Genomic DNA, 22,300 nt, shown 5'->3' on the forward strand with positions numbered 1-22,300 from the left:
AAGCAAATTAAAATGCAATCTTTGTATGGTCACACCGCTAACCCCATTTGACCTAAAGTCATGAAATTCAGGACATAGGTCCCTCTCCTCACAAGGAAAGAATTTGCCTCAGGGTGCTATAAGGTCTGCCATGATGATTTTTCCTCAATTTAGAATTTTGTGAATAAAAAAAAAAAAACGCTACTCCTCAGGCACCGAATGACCGATCTGCACGAAACTTGGCCTTAAAACGCTACTCCTCTGGCACCGAATGACCGATCAGCACGAAACTTGGCCTTAAAACGCTACTCCTCAGGCACCGAATGACCGATCTGCACGAAACTTGGCCTTAAAACGCTACTCCTCTGGCACCGAATGACCGATCAGCACGAAACTTGGCCTTAAAACGCTACTCCTCAGGCACCGAATGACCGATCAGCACGAAACTTGGCCTTAAAACGCTACTCCTCAGGCACCGAATGACCGATCAGCACGAAACTTGACCTTAAAACGCTACTCCTCTGGCACCGAATGACCGATCAGCACGAAACTTGGCCTTAAAACGCTACTCCTCAGGCACCGAATGACCGATCTGCACGAAACTTGACCTTAAAACGCTACTCCTCTGGCACCGAATGACCGATCTGCACGAAACTTGACCTTAAAACGCTACTCCTCTGGCACCGAATGACCGATCAGCACGAAACTTGGCCTTAAAACGCTACTCCTCTGGCACCGAATGACCGATCAGCACGAAACTTGGCCTTAAAACGCTACTCCTCTGGCACCGAATGACCGATCTGCACGAAACTTGACCTTAAAACGCTACTCAGGCACCGAATGACCGATCTGCACGAAACTTGATATGTGGCATCATTGGGAAAAGGTCCCTCAACGCATTCCTTTCCAGACTAGTACCTAAAACAACGCGGCCGCTATTGACCAATAAACATTCACACGGGCATGGTCTGGCACATAAATGCATTTAAATCAATTAAGGATATCCGTATTGTAACAATATTTGGTACACATGATGTTGCAAACACTGTTTAAACTCAACATATGCAAGAACAATCATACCGACTACACGGTGGCGCAATAACAGGTACATGTTTATATCTCTTGATCTGTTTGACTAAGTGATTAAATTGGGCACCCATGCTCAGGGATATGAGTCTAGCTTACCCACACGATTTATCAGACACCACTGGCCCGAGTTTGACTAAACTTGGGTGAATGATGCGTCTTGCTACATAGATCCGCAATTTCCAAAATTACACTGATTGGCCAAAGGGTGCACTGTAGTAATCAAGTGTACGTGCATAAGTCACACACAAAATCTCAGATACCACTTGCCCAATTTTGATGAAACTTGGGTGAATGATGAGTCTTGCCATACAGATCCATCACTTACAAAATTACACGGATTGGCCCAAGGGGGACGACTTGTTTATTGTTGCCTCGTTTTAGTTGCAAATTGCAGCCTGCAGTATCCCGGTCGGACTTTAACCTTTGACACTCAATGAGATGGGGAAGCACTGAGCTAGCCTGCAATGTCACTTCCTGGGGTAGCTCAAACTGTGTATGTTATGTATTCTATAGACGCCATCTTAACTGACTTTTTTGGCTTCAAATGGGCTATTGAGTCTTCACATAGGAATTAATGGTGTCATGGGTTTGGCTTTGTACATTCATATACAGTCTTTAAACCAAACAGCTAAAGCGTTGTTTCTAACAATCAACGTTCTTGAAATGGCCTTAACTGCAAACCAAGAGACATTTTCCTGTGTCCACAAGCCACCATTTTGAGAAAAAACTGATCATAACGTCCCACAAGATGTAAGATGGCTGCTGATGGAGAGACTTGCGAGGAGGATGTCCACGCTGTCACTTCCCCAATCAGTCAAGTATGAATGGGATATGCTTGAAAAAACCTTGAAAGAACGTTTCAACCACCAGAGTACTGTGTCGACACTGAGCGCTCAGAGCTATAGTTGTCTATCCTAGTTCTCGTTCGATATGTGAGCGTGGTTGAATTTTCTGAGTTTCCCGTTTAAATATCTATGAGGTCATCACCACTCTCGTCACTCTCAACGGTCAGCTGACGCGTCCACCATTTCTTGACCTCTGACCCCGAGGAGGCTTCGTCACTCACAGGGTTCATCTTACACACCATGGACTTGACACTGGTACGACCTGGACAGAGAGAGAGAGAGAAGAGACAGTATGTGAGAATCTGTTGGCATACAGCATTGCTCCAATGTTATTTTTCTAGATTTCTAGGCTTTAGTCATGCAGATGACATGGTTCGACACACATTGACACTGGTCAGTCACATTGGTTTCGTGAGCACAGAGTTGATCTTTGTTGACACTGCACACACACACGAGCGCACATACACAAACGTGACTGACCTGCAGGTAGTCTCCACTGTCCCAGTTTCCTCTGAGGGCGTTCTGAGGAGTCCTGTCTGTATCCCCCACGGTCTGACAGGGTAGGACTCAGCAGCTGTTGGAGACCACTCAACTACAGGTAGGTAGGTGTAGAAAAGTTTTATAATACATGTATGAAACATTGTATAATTTCCTGTTATGAGCATTCACCCAAAAAATTGTACTGCGAGTTTATTACCTGGCATATGAGTACCTACTACAGACTGTACAGAAAACCTTACCATAGAAACTCTAACATCTTATCCATCTTGCTGGTGTGAGGTGTGTGTGGTTCAATTAATGTTTGTGCGTGTGTGTGTGTGTGTGGTTCTGTGCGCGCGTGTGTGTACCTCTGGCTGTGTTGAATGGTCCTGGTTAGCGTTGATGTCCTCACTAGGCAGGGTGGTCTGTATGCTGGGGGGGTTGAGGAAGCGACTGAGCTCCTGCTGCTGGCTCTCTCTCAGGCTGTGGATGATGCTGCACGACTGCTGCTGCTTCTGTAGCAGAGAGAGAGAGAGAGAGTCCTCAAAGAGAGAGTCCTCAAAGGACACTATACAGCACAGAACAAACCACAAAAGCTATGGAACAGTGTATACAAACATGACTTCTGTGTATTCTGTAGGGGAAGTGACAGGGGAGTGGATCCTCACAAAACTAAACAGAACAATTGGTTCTCTCAAAATACAAAACTACACAATTGGCAGGTCCTTCAAGCATGACTGTTGCTGTTACTGTAGGAGAGCGAGTGCAGTGGGTCCTCACAAAACACCTTACAGCACAAAGCAGTAAGTCCACAAGAACAATCAACTCACTTGGTGTGTGTTTGTGTGTGTACAGTATATACAGTTGAAGTCGGAAGTTTACATAGACCTTGGCCAAATACATTTAAACTCAGTTTTTCACAATTCCTGAGATTTAATCCTCGTAAAAATTCCCTGTCTTAGGTCAGTTAGGGTCACCACTTTATTTTAAGAATGTGAAATGTCAGAATAATAGTAGAGAGAATGATTTATCAGTGGGTCAGACTGGGAATGTTTACATAAACTTAATTAGTATTTGGTAGCATTGCCTTTAAATTGTTTAACTTGGGTCAAATGTTTTGGGTAGCCTTCCACAAGCGTCCCACAATAAGTTGGGTGAATTTTGGCCAATTCCTCCTGACAGAGCTGGTGTAACTGAGTCAGGTCTGTAGGCCTCCTTGCTTGCACACACTTTTTCAGTTCTGCCCACAAATGTTTTATAGGATGAGGTCAGGGCTTTGTGATTTTATTTATTTATTTTATTTATTTTATTTCACCTTTATTTAACCAGGTAGGCTAGTTGAGAACAAGTTCTCATTTGCAACTGCGACCTGGCCAAGATAAGGCATAGCAGTGTGAACAGACAACACAGAGTTACACATGGAGTAAACAATTAACAAGTCAATAACACAGTAGAAAAAAGGGGTGTCTATATATACATTGTGTGCAAAAGGCATGAGAAGGTAGGCAAATAATTACAATTATGCAGATTAACACTGGAGTGATAAATGATCAGATGGTTATGTACAGGTAGAGAAATTGGTGTGCAAAAGAGCAGAAAAATAAAAATAAATAAATAAAAACAGTATGGGGATGAGGTAGGTGAAAATGGGTGGGCTATTTACCAATAGACTATGTACAGCTGCAGCGATCGGTTAGCTGCTCAGATAGCAGATGTTTGAAGTTGGTGAGGGAGATAAAAGTCTCCAACTTCAGCAATTTTTGCAATTCGTTCCAGTCACAGGCAGCAGAGAACTGGAACGAAAGGCGGCCAAATGAGGTGTTGGCTTTAGGGATGATCAGTGAGATACACCTGCTGGAGCGCGTGCTACGGATGGGTGTTGCCATCGTAACCAGTGAACTGAGATAAGGCGGAGCTTTACCTAGCATGGACTTGTAGATGACCTGGAGCCAGTGGGTCTGGCGACGAATATGTAGCGAGGGCCAGCCGACTAGAGCATACAAGTCGCAGTGGTGGGTGGTATAAGGTGCTTTAGTGACAAAACGGATGGCACTGTGATAAACTGCATCCAGTTTGCTGAGTAGAGTGTTGGAAGCAATTTTGTAGATGACGTCGCCGAAGTCGAGGATCGGTAGGATGGCCACTAAAATACCTTGACTTTGTTGTCCTTAAGCCATTTTGCCACAACTTTAGAAGTATGCTTGGGGTCATTGTCCATTTGGAAGATCCATTTGCGACCAAGCTTTAACTTATGTCTTGATATGTTGCGTCAATATATCCACATAATTTTCCTACCTCATGATGCCATCTATTTTGTGAAGTTTGGATGGTGTTCTTCGGCTTGCAAGTCACCCCCTTTTTCCTCCAAACATAACGATGGTCATTATGGCCAAACAGTTATATTTTTGTTTCATCAGACCAGAGGACCTTTCTCCAAAAAGGTTAAAAAAAAGTCTTTGTCCCCATGTGCAGTTGTAAACTGTAGTCTGGCTATTTTATGGTGGTTTTGGAGCAGTGGCTTCTTCCTTGCTGAGCGGCCATTCAGGTTATGTGGATATAGGACTCGTTTTACTGTGGATATAGATACTTTTGTACCTGTTTCCTCCAGCATCTTCACAAGGTCCTTTGCTGTTATTCTGGGATTGATTTGCACTTTTTGCACCAATGTATGTTCATCTCTAGGAGACAGAACGCGTCTCCTTCCTGAGCGGTATGACGGCTGGAAATTGCTCCCAAGGATGAACCGAACTTGTGGAGGTCTACAATGTATTTCTGATGTCTTGGCTGATTTCCTTTGATTTTGAGTTTGAAGGTAGGCCTTGAAATACTTCCACAGGTACACCTCCAATTGACTCAAATGATGTCAATTAGCCTATCAGAAGCTGCTGAAGCCATGACATAATTTTCTGGAATTTTCCAAGCTGTTTAAAGGCACAGTCAACTTAGTATATGTAAACTTCTGACCTACTGGAATTGTGATACAGTGAATTATAAGTAAAATAATCTGTCTGTAAACAATTGTTGGAAAAATTATAATATATACTGTATATACACAGTACGAGTCAAAATGTTGGACACACCTACTCATTCCAGGGTTTCTCTTAATTTGTACTATTTTCTGCATTGTAGAATAATAGTGAAGACATTAAAACTATGAAATAACACATATGGAATCATGTAGTAACCAAAAAAGTGTCACTACATGATCCACCACCCAAAGCACATCCAGCCAACTTGACAACTGTGGAAAGCATTGGAGTCAACATGGGCCAGCATCCCTGAGGAATGCCTGGACAAATTGATGCTGTGCTTAAGGCAAAAGGGGGGGGGGGTGGTAAGTCAATAAAGTATGGTGTTCTTAATGTTTGGATCTCTTACAGCACGGATGCGTTTGAGGCACTTCTTGAGCCACATGCGTATGGTCTGCTTGGCCACCTCTTCTTCTATGGTGTACTCCAGCTGCTCTCTAGCCAGCAGCTCCTCCAGCTGTAGAGACTTCCTGATATCCACTGAACGGTATGACAACATACTGCAGAAACACAGGAGGACATGGAAGAGAAAGAATGGAAGAAGAATGAATAGATGAGCACTCTATACGTAACTGTGGGCTAAAATACATCCTAATAAACGACAACTATATAATGTTTTACAATAACTAAATAGGTCTACAGAACAATATGAAAACACACTGTGGGAAACAATGCAGCCCCCTCCCCCACACACAAAAAAAAACTATATTAGTATTAAGCATGTGTGTTTAGTGTGCATGTTGTGGAAAGTGTGTCTATGTGTGTGTGCTATTGTCACCTGAGCACGTCGTGGAAGGTGACGTCCCCTCCGTTGTGCAGCCTCTCCATCTCATAGCACATGTGTTTGAACAGCAGCTTGTCCTTATCCAGGTCTACCTCTAGCCTGCCCCTCAGCAGACGCAGCAGGAACTTTACCCGCGATGTTGGGATCACTCCCTGAGAGAGAGTGGATAAAGGTCACCCCACCTGTCCAGACTTTTCTTTCCCTCCCTCCATCCCTCCAGCTCTTCTCCACTTCCAACCCTTGCGTCTCCACATGGTTTCTTCCCTATCATAACAGTTGGTTTCTCCCGCTCTCTCTGTATCTCTCCTTTCTCTCACTCTCCTATCCATCCATCTCTCCAGCTTTCCTGCACTTCCAAACCTTACCTCCCCACAAGGTTCCCTCCTTCTCTCTCTCACCTCTCTCTTGTCATCCACATTGTTCCAGATAATCTGAAAGTGTCGGAGGTCGTTGTAGCTCAGTAGCTGGTCCTCCTCAGTGGAGTAGAAGAGAGAGAAGTTCTCCACAATGATGGCTGCAAAACACACACATATCTTGGGGTTATCTCACATGTCTGAACATTTCAATGTAGTACACTTACATGCAGCAGATATGTCTGGGACACAACAATGACATCTCATGCAAGAGTTATATACATCTAGAATTTGCTACCATACTGACTTTTACGCCTTAAAAACTGAAGATGGCTCCAATTGTGTTTACTGATTTATCACCTTTGTTACAGGATCTGGCTTATCCATTTATATTTCGAAGTTGGATGCTAGCACATTAGCACGTGGGGCGCACACACTGGTGTCAACTCGTTATTCAGTATATATTATACCTGTTCTGGTTGGTCATCTCGTTAGTGGAAAGATGCTTTACCTTGCTGGCCCAGGTGCTATTTAAGAGTGGCTGGTTCAGTGCTCCAGTGGTCTTGAGAAACGTGGAGGGTTAACACCTTTAGTTGGCTCTCCAAATGTGATTTCCTAGACCAACAATCCTTTATCAGATCTTCCCTGTCTTTGTTTTGTTCCAATTTTTGGTTTGCTTCTAAGTTTGTGTGTTTTTTTAATTTTGTTTGCCTCTTTTTGGGCAAATGTAGTCCCAGTTGCTGCTAGTCAACTTTCAGTGGACACCCCCATGAGTGTCTTTCAGAACCTCTCTTAAAACCACACCTGTGTCTAGCACCAATTCTTGTTTGTCTTTCTGGGAAACAACACCTTTCATGGCATATTCTCCAACTAGCATTGGAGAGGTCGAAGAACCATACATGGCCTTCGCTAATGGCACCTGCAATTAGATGTTTATAGCCTTCAGTAAATGGATTGTGAATGATTGGTGACTGGTGAAATGTTATACATAGTCATTTCCCTACAACACTAACAGCATCAAGCACTGTAGGCATCTAAGGGACAAGTTGTTCTAACAGACACAGTCCATAAAACCACAACGATATAAACTTTTGTTATTGACCAAATACTTATTTTCCACCATAATTTGCAAATAAATTCATAAAAAATCCTACAATGTGATTTTCTGGATTTTTTTTCTTCCATTTTGTCTGTCATAGTTGAAGTGTACCTATGATGAAAATTACAGGCCTCTCTCTTATTTTTAAGTGGGAGAACTTGCACACTTGGTGGCTGACTAAATACTTGTTTTGCCCCACTGTATATGCCAGATCATATTCAGAGGGAGATGGAGAGAGATGGATAGCTAGAGTTGATGTTGGCTCACTTCCTAAACACCTCTGACATGAATTTAGACTGTGCCACTGTCCTTACTCACACACACACACACACCACACACACCACACACACACACACACACACACACACACACACACACACACACACACACACACACACACACACACAGGTGGACCCAGATTTCTGCATGGCAAGGTTTGATGATGAGGTCAGTAATAACAGTGCTAAACTGTCATGGGGAGAGATTAAACTGTTTATTGTGCTTTATGAGACAGTCACACACGACTCGTACCACAGGAAATGAAATATGGGCCTGAACGATGATACAGGAAATTGTCCTTTGCATGAGTGGCTTACGCACACGCATGCACGCTCACACATGAACGCTCGCACACACACCCTATTTGGAAAGGCTTTATTCAAAGTCAAAGTCAAGCTTATATGATTAGGGCACACACACACTTACCCACGAGGAGGTTAAGCATGATGTAAGCAATGATGACATAGAAGGAGCAAAAGTAGATGAGTGCTCCTGCGTAGTTCCCACAGTCCGTCTCCCAGTAGCGATGCTTATCGGGGGTACAGAACGGAGGCTGCACCTGAGGAGGGGAACATCCCAAACACGGTGTTATCAACATGAGGCCCCATACTACAACGTGAACCCACAGAAAGAATTGAAATATATTTAATTATCTAATTATGCTGGGGCCAACGTTATGAAAATGTATGCACGCAAGTCGCTTTGGATAACACTGTCTGCTAAATAGCATATATTGTTATATTTACTGAGCAAAAATATAAACGCAACATGTAAAGTGTTGGTCTCATGAGCTGGAATAAAAGATAACCAAACTTATACCCACAAAAACCTTATTTCACTCAACTTTTGTTCACAAATTTATTTACATCTCTGTTAGTGAGCACTTCTCATTTGACAAGATAATCCATCCACCTGACAAGTGTTGCATATCAACAAGCATGATCATTACACAAGTGCACCTTGTGCCGTGGACAATAAAAGGCCACTCTAAAATGTGCAGTTTTGTCACAAAACACATCGTCTGAGACCAGCCACCGGACAGCTGATGAAACTGTGGGTTTGTACAACCAAAGAATTTCTGCGCAAACTGTCATAAACCTTCTCCGGGAAGCTCATCTGCATGCTCGTCGTCCTCAACAGGGTCTTGACCTGACATGCAGTTCAGCGTCATAAAACAAACTTCAGTGGGCAAATGCTCACCTTTAATGTCTACTGGCACGCCGGAGAAGTGTGCTCTTCATGTACACTACAGTTTAAAAATTTGGGGTCAATGTCCTTGTTTTTTTTTTAAGAAAATCACATTTTTGTCCATTAAAATAACATCAAATTGATCAGAAATACAGTGTGGATGTCAAGTTCTGACCATAGTTCGTATGTGTTTTCCTTGTTTTAGTGTTGGTCAGGACGTGAGCTGGGTGGGCATTCTATGTTGTGTGTCTGGTTTGTCTATTTCTATGTTTGGCCTGATATGCTTCTTCATATTTAGGTAGCCTGTTTTGTGTTGGGTTTTGTGGGTGATTGTTCCTGTCTCTGTGTTTGCACCAGATAGGACTGTTTAGGTTTTCACACATTTATTGTTTTGTTAGTTATTTCATGTATAGTTCCTTTATTAAAGAACATGAATAACCACCACGCTGCATTTTGGTCCGCCTCTCCTTCACCACAGGAAAACCCTTACAGTGGACCTTGTTAATGTTGTAAATGACTATTGTAGCTGGAAACCATCACTCCTGTGTTCCAATGGCACATTGTGTTAGCTGATCCAAGTTTATGATTTTAAAAGGATAATTCATCATTAGAAAACCCTTTTGCAATTATGTTAGCTCAGCTGAAAATTGTTGTCCTGATTAAAGAAGCAATAAAACTATTCTTGTTCTGAGAAATGAAAGCTATTACATGCAAGCAATTGCCAAGAAACTGAAGATCTTGTACAACACTGTGTATTACTCCCTTCACAGAACAGCGGGGACTGGGAGACTAGTCAGGATTGAGGGAAAGATGAACGGAGCAAAGTGAGGAGAGACCTTTAATGAAAACCTGCTTTAGAGCGCTCAGGACTTCAGACTGGGGTGAAGGTTCACCTTCCAAATGGACAAGGACTCTAAGCACACAGCCAAGACAACACAGTAGTGGCTTAGGGACAAGTCTCCGAATGTCCTTGAGTGGCCCAGCCAGAGCCCGGACTTGAACCAGATCGAACATCTCTGGAGAGACCTGAAAATAGCTGCAGCGACCTTCCCCATCCAACCTGACAGAGCTTGAGACGGTCTGCCGAGAAGAATGGGAGAAATTCCCCAAATACAGGTGTGCCAAGCTTGTCAGCGTCATACCCTAGAAGACTTGAGGCCGTAATCGCTGCCGAAGGTACTGAAGGTTCAAGTACTGCGTAAAAGGGTCTGAATTCTTATGTAAATGTGGTATTTCAGTTTTGTATTTTTTATCAATTAGCAAACATTTCTAAAACCTGTTTCTGGTTTGTCATCATGGGGCATTGTGCGTAGATTGATGAGAATTGATTTTTAAAATCAAATTTAGAATAAGGCTGTAACGTATCAAAATGTGGAAAAAGTCAAGGGGCCTGAATACTTTCCGAATGCACTGTATATAAAATTTAAAATATTACATGACATTACATTTCATAACAAATAAGTGTGTTCCTTCAGGCCACCATTCTACTACCACATATCTACAATCCAAAATCCATGTGTACGTGTGTGTAGAGTGCGTGTCTTATCATGTGTATGTGTGTCTCTTTACAGTATCCACTGGTCCATAAGGTGTATTTTATCTGTTTTTTTTATCTGATTCATCAGTAACCCGATGTGGAATAGAGTTCCATGTAGTCATGGCTCTATGTAGTACTGTGGAATAGAGTTCCATGTAGTCATGGCTCTATGTAGTACTGTGGAATAGAGTTCCATGTAGTCATGGCTCTATGTAGTACTGTGGAATAGAGTTCCATGTAGTCATGGCTCTATGTGGTACTGTGGAATAGAGTTCCATGTAGTCGTGGCTCTATGTAGTAGTGTGGAATAGAGTTCTATGTAGTCGTGGCTCTATGTAGTACTGTGGAATAGAGTTCCATGTAGTCGTGGCTCTATGTAGTAGTGTGGAATAGAGTTCCATGTAGTCATGGCTCTATGTAGTAGTGTGGAATAGAGTTCCATGTAGTCGTGGCTCTATGTAGTAGTGTGGAATAGAGTTCCATGTAGTCATGGCTCTATGTAGTAGTGTGGAATAGAGTTCCATGTAGTCATGGCTCTTTGTAGTAGTGTGGAATAGAGTTCCATGTAGTCGTGGCTCTATGTAGTAGTGTGGAATAGAGTTCCATGTAGTCATGGCTCTATGTAGTAGTGTGCGCCTTCCATAGTCTTTTCTGGACATGGGGACTGTGAAGAGACCTCTGGTGACATGTCTTGTAGGGTATGCATGGGTGTCTGAGCTGGGTGCTAGTAGTTTAAACAGACAGCTCAGTGCATTCAGCATGTTAACACTTCATACAAAAACAAGTAGTGATGAAGTCAATCTCTCCTGACAATCTCGCCAGCCATGCTGCCCTGTTCTGAGCCAATTGTTGTTTTCAGAGGTCCCTCTTTGTGCCATCTGACCACACAACTGAAGAGTAGTCCAGGTGAGACAAAACTAGACAAAACTAGGGCCTGTAGGTCCTGCCTTGGGGATATTGCTGTTAAAAAGGCAGAGCAGCACGTTTTAAGGTACAACTTCTCACCACCTTAGCTCCTGTTGTGTCAAACATTTTTGACCATGACAGTTTAAAATCCAGGGTTACTCCAAGCAGTTTAGTCACCTCAACTTGCTCAATTTCCACATCATTTATTACAGGATTAAGTTGTGGTTTAGTGTATAGTGAATGATTTGTCCCAAATACAATGCTTTTAGTCTTTGAAATGTTTAGGACTACCTTATTCCTTGCCACCCATTCTGAAACTAACTGCAGCTCTTTGTTAAGTGTTGCAGTCTTTTCAGTTGCTGTAGTAGCCAACATGTAAAGTGTTGAGTCATCCGCATACATAGACACACTGGCTTTACTCAAAGCCAGTGGCATGTCATTAGATTGAAAAAAGTAAGGGGCATAGACAGCTGCCCCAGGGGAATTCCTGATTCTACCTGGATAATGTTGGAGAGGCTTCCATTAAAGAACACCCTCTGTGTTCTGTTAGACAGGTAACTCTTTATCCACAATATAGCAGGGGGTGTAAAGCCATAACACATAGGTTTAACCAGCAGCAGACTATTATTGATATTGTCAAAAGCTGCACTGAAGTCTAACAAAATAGCTCCCACAATCTTTTTATTATCAATTTCTCTCAGCCAATCATCAGTAATTTGTGTAAGTGCTGTGCTTGTTGAGTGCCCTTCCCTATGAGCGTGCTGAAAGTCTGTTGTAAATTTGTTTATAGTCAAATAGCATTTTATCTGGTCAAACACAATTTTGTCCAAAAGTTTACTAAGGGTTGGTAACAGGCTGATTGATTACTAACTCAAATGCCAACCAAAGGGGGTTTTACTATTATTGGGTAGCGGAATGACTTTTGCTTCCCTCCAGGCCTGAGGGCACACAATTTCTAGTAGGCTTAGATTGACGATATGGCAAATAGTAGTGGCAATATTGTCCGCTATTATCCTCAGTATTTTTCATCCAGCTTGTCATTGTTGAAAGACAACAATCATTTTTTCACGTCTTCCACACTCATTTTACTGAATTTAAAATTACAATGCTTGTCTTTCATAATTTGTTAGTTATACTTGGATGTGTAGTGTCAGCGTTTGTTGCTGTCATTTCATGCCTAAATTTGCTAATCTTGCCAATGAAAAAATTATTAAAGTAATTGGCAATATCAGTGGGTTTCATGATGAATGAGCCATCTGATTCAATGAATGATGGAGCTAAATTTGCCTTTTTGACCCAAATGTATTTAAGGTGCCCCAAAGAATTTTACCATCATTCTTTAAATAATTTATCTTTGTTTCTTAGTGTAGTTTCTTCTTTTTTTTAAATTCAGTTTAATCACATGATTTGTCAATTTGCAATACTTTTGCCAATAGGTTGTGCAGCCAGACTTATTTGCTATTCCTTTTGCCTCATCCCGCTCAACCATACCATTTTTAAATTTCTCAACAATCCACAGGGATTAACAGTTTTTACAGTAATTGTCTTAATGGGTGCATGCTTATTAGTAACTGGAATAAGCAATTTCATAAATGCGTCAAGTGCAGCGTCTGGTTTCTCCTCATTACACACCACTGTCATGACGTTGCCCTCTTTGGGTATAGCGAGCACCATCCCCCTCTCTCTGTCTCCTACACTCAGGCTGCTGCGACCTCAGGTTGTAAATTCCTGGAGGAGAATTTATCGGTATAAAATATCGGTGGAGGATCCAGCTACGAACTGGTCCGTTTGGTACAATTTTGTGAAACTCATGGGAGGCAATACGGCCACATTACCATAACGCTGTTTATACAATAGCCTCAGATATGAGGCTTACATCTAATTGTTGTATACTGTGTAATGTGATTTTGGACTGTTTAATGAAGGAAACTCTAATTCCCTTTGGAATTGAACCTTATTGGGATAGTGGGCAGCATTTTCACTTTTGGATGAATAGCGTGCCCAGAGTGAACTGCCTCCTACTCTGTCCCAGATGCAAATATATGCATATTATTATTACTATTGGATGTAAAACACTCTGAAGTTTCTAAAACTGTTTGAATGATGTCTGTGTGTGTAACAGAACTCATATGGCAGGCAAAAACCTAACAAACATCCAACCAGGAAGTGGGACATTGAGGTTTGTAGTTTTTCAAAGCTTTGCCTACCGAGTACACATTGAGATATGTATGATGTTGCACTTCCTAGGGCTTCCACTAGATGTCAACTGTCTTTTGAAAGTTGAATGAGGATTCTACTATAAAGGAGGGGCTCATGAGACCTGTTTGAGTCAGTGGTCTGGCAGAGAGCCTTGGTCTCATGACGCGCGCTCCCGAAAGAGTTAACTCTTGTTCCAGTGCCTTTTCTGAAGACAAAGGAATTCTGTTAAAAACATCCCAACGATTGATTCCATACATCGTTTGACATGTTTCTAAAGGACTGTAACGCAACTTTTCGAGTTTTTGTCTGGATGAAATGCTTGCACCTCATGAAGATGGATTACTGGGCTGAACACGCTAACAACAAATGGCTATTTGGACATAAATGATGGTACTTTATGAAACAAATCAGTCATTTATTGTCGAACTGGGATTCCTGGGAGTGCCTTCTGATGAAGATCATCAAAGGTAAGTGAATATTTATGGTGTTGTTTCTAACTTAGTTGATTCCAAAATGGCGGTGATTCGTCTGGCTGTTTTGGGTTCTGAGCGCCGTTCTCAGATTATGCTTTTTCCGTAAAGTTTTTTAAAATCTGACACAGCGGTTGCATTAAGGAGAAGTCTATCTTTAATTCTGTGAATAACACTAGTATTGTTTATCAATGTTTATTATGAGTATTTTTGCTAAAATCTCCGGATGTTTTGGAATCAAAACATTACTGCACGTAAGGTGCCAATGTAAACTGAGATTTTTGGATATAAATATGCACATTATCGAACAAAACATACATGTATTGTGTAACATGAAGTCCTATGAGTTTCATCTGATGAAGATCATCAAAGGTTAGTGATTCATTTTATCTATATTTCTGCTTTTTGTGACTCCTCTCTTTGGCTGTAAAAATGGCTGTGTGTTTTTTTCGACTTGGCAGTGATCTAACATAATCATAATGTTGTGCTATAGCTGTAAAGTATTTTTGAAATCGGACACGATGGGTAGAAACCTGTTAGGGATAGGGGGCAGCATTTTCACTTTGGATGCATCCTACTCTGTCCTAGATGCTAATATATGCATATTATTATTACTATTGGATAGAAAACACTGAAGTTTCTAAAACTGTTTGAATTATGTATGTGAGTATAACAGAACTCATAGGGCAGGCAATCTTCCAAACAGGAAGTGGAAATTCTGAAGGCTGGTCTAATTTGAAGTCATCGCCTATTCACATCCAAACAAGATCTGTTCGCATTTCCTACACCTTCCACTAGATGTCAGCATTCAGTAGAACGTGGACTGAAGCTCCTAGTGTGATATTTGACCGAATGGGAGGGGAATGAGTCACTGGCCTGGCAGAATGCCATTTCCTGGTTGCGCAATTATCTGTTGATATCGCCTGCGTTCCATGACTCTGTAGACAAAAACAAATGCTCCGGTTGGAACATTATTGAATATATATGAAAATAACATCCTGAAGATTGATTCTCTACTTAGTTTGACCAGTTTATTTGACCTGGAATATATATTTTTGAAGTTCGCCTGGACCAGCGCCAGCTTTTGGGCATGTGAGCTAAACCTGGTAGCAAATGCAGCTAATTGGACACTAGTAATGGACATTATGGAACAAAACAACGATTTATTGTGGAACTAGGACTCCTTGCACTGCATTCTGATGAAAGATCACCAAAGGTAAGGGAATATTTATGATGTAATTTCGTATTTCTGTTGACTCCAACATGGCGGAGAAATGTTGTTACTTCTGAGCTCTGTCTCAGATTATTGCATGGTATGCTTTTTTCGTGAGGTTTAAAAATAATCTAACACAGCGGTTGCATTAAGAACCAGCGTATCTTTAATTATATGTAAAACATGTATCTTTCGTCAAAGTTTATGATGAGTATTTCTGTTATCTGACGTAGCTCTCTGTAAATACTCCTGATACTTTGGAGGCATTTCTGAACATGGCGTCAATGTAAACCGAGAATTGTGGATATAAATATGCATATTATCGAACAAAACATAAATGTATTGTGTAACATGATGTCATATGAGTGTCATCTGATGGAGATTATCAAAGGTTAGTGATTCATTTTATCTCTAATTCTGCGTTTGTGACTATCTTTGTCTGGGAAAAATGGTTGTGTGTTTTTATTTGATTCAGTGGTGATCTAACAAATATATGTTGTGTTTTTGCTGTAAAACATTTTTTTTTAAATCGGACATGATGGGTAGATTAACAAGATGTTTATCTTTCATTTGCTGTATTGGACTTGTTAATGTGTGAAAGTTACATATTTAAAAAAATATATTATAGAATTCCACGCGCTGCCTATTCAACGGAATGTTGTCGAGGGTTTCCGCTGCGCTAGATAGGTTAACTAAATCAGAGGACTGCCCATGAGCACAGTTATGGTCTGGCGTCCTGGGACAGGCCCCTTTCTGCTCTTCCGAATAAAACCCCCACCTTGAGAATTTCTCAACAGACCATGTTTCTCTCAACTACGAGAGGACTAAGGTTGAGACCAGCTTACCTCGAATAACGATAGGGCCAAGGTTTGAGTGGAGACCATAAACTTGAGTATAAGCTAAGGTTTGAGTAGATGGCTGAATCTTTTAACCATAACACGTGGTTAAACTCAGACTATCGACACCGACAGAATAAGAACAAGTCTTTGATATTAATTACTAGTTTGCAGCTAGGAATTCGGTATCATTGAACGCGAAGACCGAGAACCTCCGAAACATCTATTCTATGACGACATGAATGAATGTCACTCTGAACTATCCATTCTAACCAAGAGAGAGAGCGCGGACAAACTCTCCAACAGAAACAAACTTTTCAACAGAGATCCCGACGACACACTGAGCGTAAATATATGTATTGATTGCAATTATTCCCGAATGAGTGAGCGTTCATGTGCAAAGGATTAGCATTTCAATTGTTATAATTATCAACTGTGTGTTGTCTTATCTCAGTCGACCCCCACTTCCCTTTTGTACACCAAGCCGCGATGCCGGTTTATCCCACTAGGGAAACTCCGCTATCATTTCCTTGTAACTATCCATTGTTTGTGTGATGCATTTCAGTGAATTACTTAGTTAGTAAAAAAATGAATTTAAGACAATTGATGTATGAATGACTCATAGTGAAGACTGGGTTCGTGCAGATAACCAACAATTTACGACGTTTGGAATGAGACTAACGTGAGGTAAAGAATACGTCATTAACTTCTTTCTTCTACTTGAGACGCAGATGTCTCAAGTAGACACCTGGAAATGCAAATGCGCTACGCTAAATGCTAAATGTACTCGTTAAAACTCAAACGTGCATCAAAATTCACAAGCAGGGTATTGAATTAAAGCTACACTCGTTGTGAACCTAGCCAACAAGTCAGATTTTTAAAATGCTTTTCGGCGAAAGCATGAGAAGCTATTATCTGATAGCATGCAACACCCCAAAATGCCTGAATGCGATGTAAACAAAGATATAGCTTAGCTGGCGCTACACAAAACGCAGAAATAAAATATAAAACATTCATTACCTTTGACGAGCTTCTTTCTTGGCACTCCTATATGCCCCATAAACATCACTATTGGGTATTTTTTCGTTTAAATCGGTCCATATATACCCAAAATAGCTTTCTATGGAAGCTGTGTCATTCAGAAAAAAACATCGTTTTTAAACGCTGCGTCATTTTTTAAAATTAAAAAAGTCGACGATAAACTTTCACAAAACACTTCGAAATACTTTTGTAATCCAACTTTAGGTATTAGTAAACGTTTATAATCTATCAAAATGATTACAGGGCGATGTATATTCAATAGCTCCTCGTTTTCAAATCAATGGCTGCCAATGTGCACATTCAAAACATCCTGGTGGAGACCGGAAGAAACGGAATCCAGTTAGTTGGATTTACCAAGAAAAAACTCAATTGAAAATGACGACAATGGCGACATCGTGTGGAATCTGTAGGAATTGCATGCAGGTCGATAATTAATTTTGTGCCCTTTTAACAACCCATGAAAGTGACGCATGGAAATAATTTTTAGCTTTCAGAGAGCAGTTTTTCTTGCGCTTTTCAATGAAACACACGATCTGTTATAGTCACAGCCGTGATTTAACCAGTTTTAGAAACTTCAGAGTGTTTTCTATCTACACATACTAATCATATGCATATACTATATTCCTGGCATGAGTAGCAGGACGCTGAAAAGTTGCGCGATTTTTAACAGAATGTTCGAAAAAGGAGGGGGTAGAATTAAGAGGTTTCAAAAGACAAAGTGATCAGATACTGTATTAACATATCTGAAAGTTATATTAGGAATATTATAACTTTGTAATCTGAATATATTCCTTGGTGCCCTGACTTCCTAGTTAATTAGTTACGTGATTAATAAGTATTCTTTACATCAATAACATAGTTGTTGATGTATGACCTCTTATACATTATATTAGGCCCTGCCTCTGGAACTTTGGTTTTTCTAGATAGCTACTATATTTTGATCACTACATCCGATGGAAATTTCTGCAGCATTAGTAAAGATGTGATCAATACTTGGTGATGATTTCATTCCCGTGCTGTTTGTAACTACCCTGGTAGGTTGATTGGTAACCTGAACCAGGTTGCAGGCACTGGCTACAGTTTAAAGCTTTTTCTTGAATGGGCAGCTTGATGAAAGCCAGTCAATATCTAAATCACCCCCCACAAATATAATTCTCTGATATCACATACATTATCAAGCATTTCACACATGTTATCAAGATACTGACTATTAGCACTTGGTGGTCTATAGCAGATCCCTACAAGAATGGGCTTTAGGTGATACATATTAGCCATATTACAATATTTAACATGAGATCCCCTCTGAGCTTTACAGGAATATGGCTCTGGATATAAACAGCAACACCTCCACCATTGGCATTTCTGTCTTTTCTGTAGATGTTATAACCATGTATTGGTATCACTGTATCAAAGGTATAATCTAAGTGAGTTTCAGAGATCAAATATGAATGTAATCTGTTACTAGCAAGTTATTGACTTCATGAACCTTGTTTCTTAAGCTACATATGTTAACCAGGGCAATTGTTTTGCATTTTTCTTGGATGCTTGATTGTTTGCATTGCTTTACTGGGAAGCATAGCAGAAGTAGACATGCTCATGTTATTTATGTTAGTGCAGGGTGAGATGCACACAGTGGACTTCCTACTAGGGCACACTGCCTTAGTGCTAAGAGTATAACTCTGGTTTATAGGCACCTGATTACTGCATACAATAGCTGCAGGATCAGCAGAGGCATTCATGGCAGTTAGAAAAATCAAATACAATTTTATTTGTCACATGCACCGAATACAACAGTGAAATGCTAACTTACAATGCCTTAACCAACAATGCAGTTTTAAGAAAAATGCTGTGTGGTAGCAGAGCGAACAGTCTATGACTAGGGTGACTGAAGTCTTTGACAATTTTTAGGGCCTTTCTCTGACACCGCCTGGAAAAGAGGTCCTGGATGCCAGGAAGCTTGGCCCCAGTGATGTACTGGTCCGTACACACTACCCTCTGTAGTGCCTTGTGGTCGGATCCCGAGCAGTTTCCATACCAGGCAGTGATGCAACCAGTTATGTTGCATCACCAAACATTATGTAAAAAATAAGTTACAAATAACACAAAAAAACAGACACACCATTGTGTCTACCAATGCCCCTGGGCTAATGTACATTTTGTAAAGTATTATGACAAGTCAGTGACACAATGGTAGGAATTAACTGAGTTGGGCCTGGGTAATTGATAAGTTATTGTCTCAAAGCAGCCTTAGAATGATGTGAAAGGATCCAGGTACCCAAATGATTTGGGTGGATCCCATCCTATTTATAAAACATGTTTTGTTTCCAAAAGATATTGAAATTGTCAACAAAAGTTACACCTATTGAGCTGCAATAATCATGTAGCCAGTTGTAAAGAGAAAGAACTCTGCTGAAGCATTCAATGCCACGATTCAGAGAGGGCACAGGGCCAGATAGGATGGGTCTTTTATTAGTGTCTAGCAGAGAATCAATCAGCTCTTTAAAATCCAGTTTCAACTATTCAGAGTTGCCCTTAATTTACTTCTCCAGACAAAAAAGGCTCCATTGCAAAACTAATCTGGGACTAATTTTGTTAGCTTGATGGCTAGCAGCTTAGCTAGCAGCTTAGCTAGCTAGCTAAGGTTAATGACTCTGTCAAGCAGGCTTCAACCTGTCTGTTAAGCGGGATGATGCTCTAGATCGACATGTACAACAGACAGTGTGTTCCAGTTCCCGCCAATATCCAGCAATTGAAGAGGAGTGGGACAACATTCCACAGGCCACAATCAACAGCCTGAAGGAGGTGTGTCGCTCTGCATGAGGCAAATGTTGGTCACACCAGATACTGACTGTTTTTAATATCCACGCCCCTACCTTTTTTCTAAGGTACAATATATCTGACCAACAGATGCATGTCTGTATTCCCAGTCATGTGACATCCATAGATTAAGGCCTAATGAATTTATTTCAATTGACTGACTTCCTTATATGAATGTAATGCAGTAAAAACATTGAAATTGTTGTATGTTGCGTTTATATTGATCAGTGTATATTGTATATGATCTATATAGAGCAGACATATAAACTGAACAATAAAAACAACAAACCCTCTCGAGTCATGAACATTGGTTTGTTTACTTGAAATAATACTGTAACAGTATATCCTTTTTTTTGAGAAATGCCTCTTTTTCTACATGGTTACCTTTTAGACCTGACTTTGTCTTGTGCTTTTTACGTAACTGACAGAAAAGTATTACACTACGCTTTCTGTTTTGTAAGTCTTGACTAGTTTCCCCTGAAGACGCTGCTGTGTACATATGAAAAATGAAATAGACCAGCTCTTACCATGCAGTCATGCATGATCTTATTCCAGTCTTCCCCCGTGACAATACGGAACAGAACCGTGATGGCCTTCCCTGCCGTGGAGAAGTTAGCATGCCTGTCATTGAGAAAAAATGTAAACAAATAAAGTAGCACACACACACACACACACACACACACACACACACACACACACACGCTTTAGAGAGAATGAGTCATCGGTGTGGCTGCAGACTTCTCAAACTCCCACTATTTCTCCACTAGAGGAGGCTGTGATGGTGCCACAAATCAAATAAGTGACACTTGCTCTTCAAATCTCTACAGTAATCAGAGCGCTAACCGTGTGGAAGATAGGAGAAATGATGACTAGAAAGGAGAATGAGAGGTGAGCAGAGTCAGGCAAATGAAAGGAGAAAGGTAAAAAGGAAGAAAGGAAGGAGGAAGACTTGGAGGAGTGGGAGGAAGAGTTGAAGTTAGGAAAGAGACAGGAATAAGTGTGAAAGAGGTAAAGAAAGGGGGATAAAAACAGAAAGGAGAGAAAGGGAAGCTGTTGATGACCTGTTGATGTTCTCTCCGTATTTAACGGTTCCGAATAGGACGACTCCAGCGAAGGCGTAGCAGAGGAGGAGAAGGAACATTCCCACGATGATGAAGAAGCTTTTATACATACTGACCACGACTGTCAGCAGTAGCATCTTCAGAGTCACCTACAGACCGATTATAGCATTAAAGAGACCACCCAGCGGGCAAAATGGTTGCAGGAGTTTTGTTACCTCCTTTTTTAGCCACCAGCAACAAAACAAACGGAGGTTGTAACAGATGGTTGTAATTTGAGTTATATGATGTATTCAACCAGAAAAACAGTTTACAACTCTAAATTGCTTTTTTTTGCCTGCTGGGCAAGCTAGTAAATAGGGAAAAATATATTTTTAACAGTTTTGTTCAGTAATATGCACTGTAAGTTCCATTAGGCTTACAGTGGGCTATACTTACATGCTTCCCACAGATGGTGAAGAACCTGAAGACGATCACACACGTGCCCATCATGTAAGTATATGCATTCTACAGGAGAACACTGTGATCAGCCATTTACTAATTATACACTAATCTTCACAATATATTTAGTCATAACTCGAAAGAAGTACAGAATACTTGTTAGAAAATGCACTAGTCCCAGGAAAGAACAAGTGTTGTAAAGAATAGTTGTATATCTGTATTTATACTGTGTGTGTGTGTGTGTGTGTGTATATGTGTGTCCTCACCAGTAGAGCAAAGTGCAAGACTATCCAGATGACTCCCAGTATTGTCACCAGTAAATCGTAGCGGTTCCGTCTGCTCTGCCAGTACCCCGCCGGGGACATAGCTATGAACTTCATCGTCACCTGGTTACCACAACAACAAAACCCATTCGCATTGTAGTCACATTGCTTTTATAATACTGTACATTTGTCACAATCCTGCCTTGAGATCCATGTGCATAGTATTCCATGCAAATGTCCCATTGACATGCACCCAGACTCTTACCTCTAACACAAAGATAATGGTGAAGACCACTGACATGGTAGCAAGTGGCATTGTTACTGGGTCATCTACATCCCACTGAAACACACACATTTTACATAAAAGCTGATGTCCAGCACAATCCAGCACCAC

At 41.0% G+C, this 22,300-nt stretch overlaps 1 protein-coding gene across 4 annotated transcripts in view; it reads right to left on the bottom strand.

Moving 5' to 3' along the window:
- Positions 1 to 681: 681 nt before the first annotated feature.
- The window catches only part of nalcn (sodium leak channel, non-selective), a 289,782-nt gene continuing 268,163 nt past the window's right edge, over positions 682 to 22,300 (bottom strand). For all 4 annotated transcript variants that reach the window (XM_090215168.1, XM_036958510.2, XM_090215169.1 and 1 more), the window contains 12 exons: positions 22,172 to 22,246; positions 21,910 to 22,029; positions 21,641 to 21,709; positions 21,206 to 21,354; positions 20,672 to 20,765; positions 8,364 to 8,496; positions 6,605 to 6,720; positions 6,201 to 6,358; positions 5,772 to 5,922; positions 2,762 to 2,908; positions 2,394 to 2,505; positions 682 to 2,175 (listed from right to left, as the gene is read on the bottom strand). In XM_090215168.1, the coding sequence (XP_090071294.1) occupies positions 2,033 to 2,175; positions 2,394 to 2,505; positions 2,762 to 2,908; positions 5,772 to 5,922; positions 6,201 to 6,358; positions 6,605 to 6,720; positions 8,364 to 8,496; positions 20,672 to 20,765; positions 21,206 to 21,354; positions 21,641 to 21,709; positions 21,910 to 22,029; positions 22,172 to 22,246 (1,467 nt within the window). In that variant the 3' untranslated portion in view covers positions 682 to 2,032. The remainder of the gene's footprint in view (positions 2,176 to 2,393; positions 2,506 to 2,761; positions 2,909 to 5,771; positions 5,923 to 6,200; positions 6,359 to 6,604; positions 6,721 to 8,363; positions 8,497 to 20,671; positions 20,766 to 21,205; positions 21,355 to 21,640; positions 21,710 to 21,909; positions 22,030 to 22,171; positions 22,247 to 22,300) is intronic.

This window comes from Oncorhynchus mykiss, chromosome 22 (genome assembly GCF_057628025.1).
Source record: "Oncorhynchus mykiss isolate SJ-2025 chromosome 22, ASM5762802v1, whole genome shotgun sequence".
Taxonomy (NCBI): domain Eukaryota; kingdom Metazoa; phylum Chordata; class Actinopteri; order Salmoniformes; family Salmonidae; genus Oncorhynchus; species Oncorhynchus mykiss.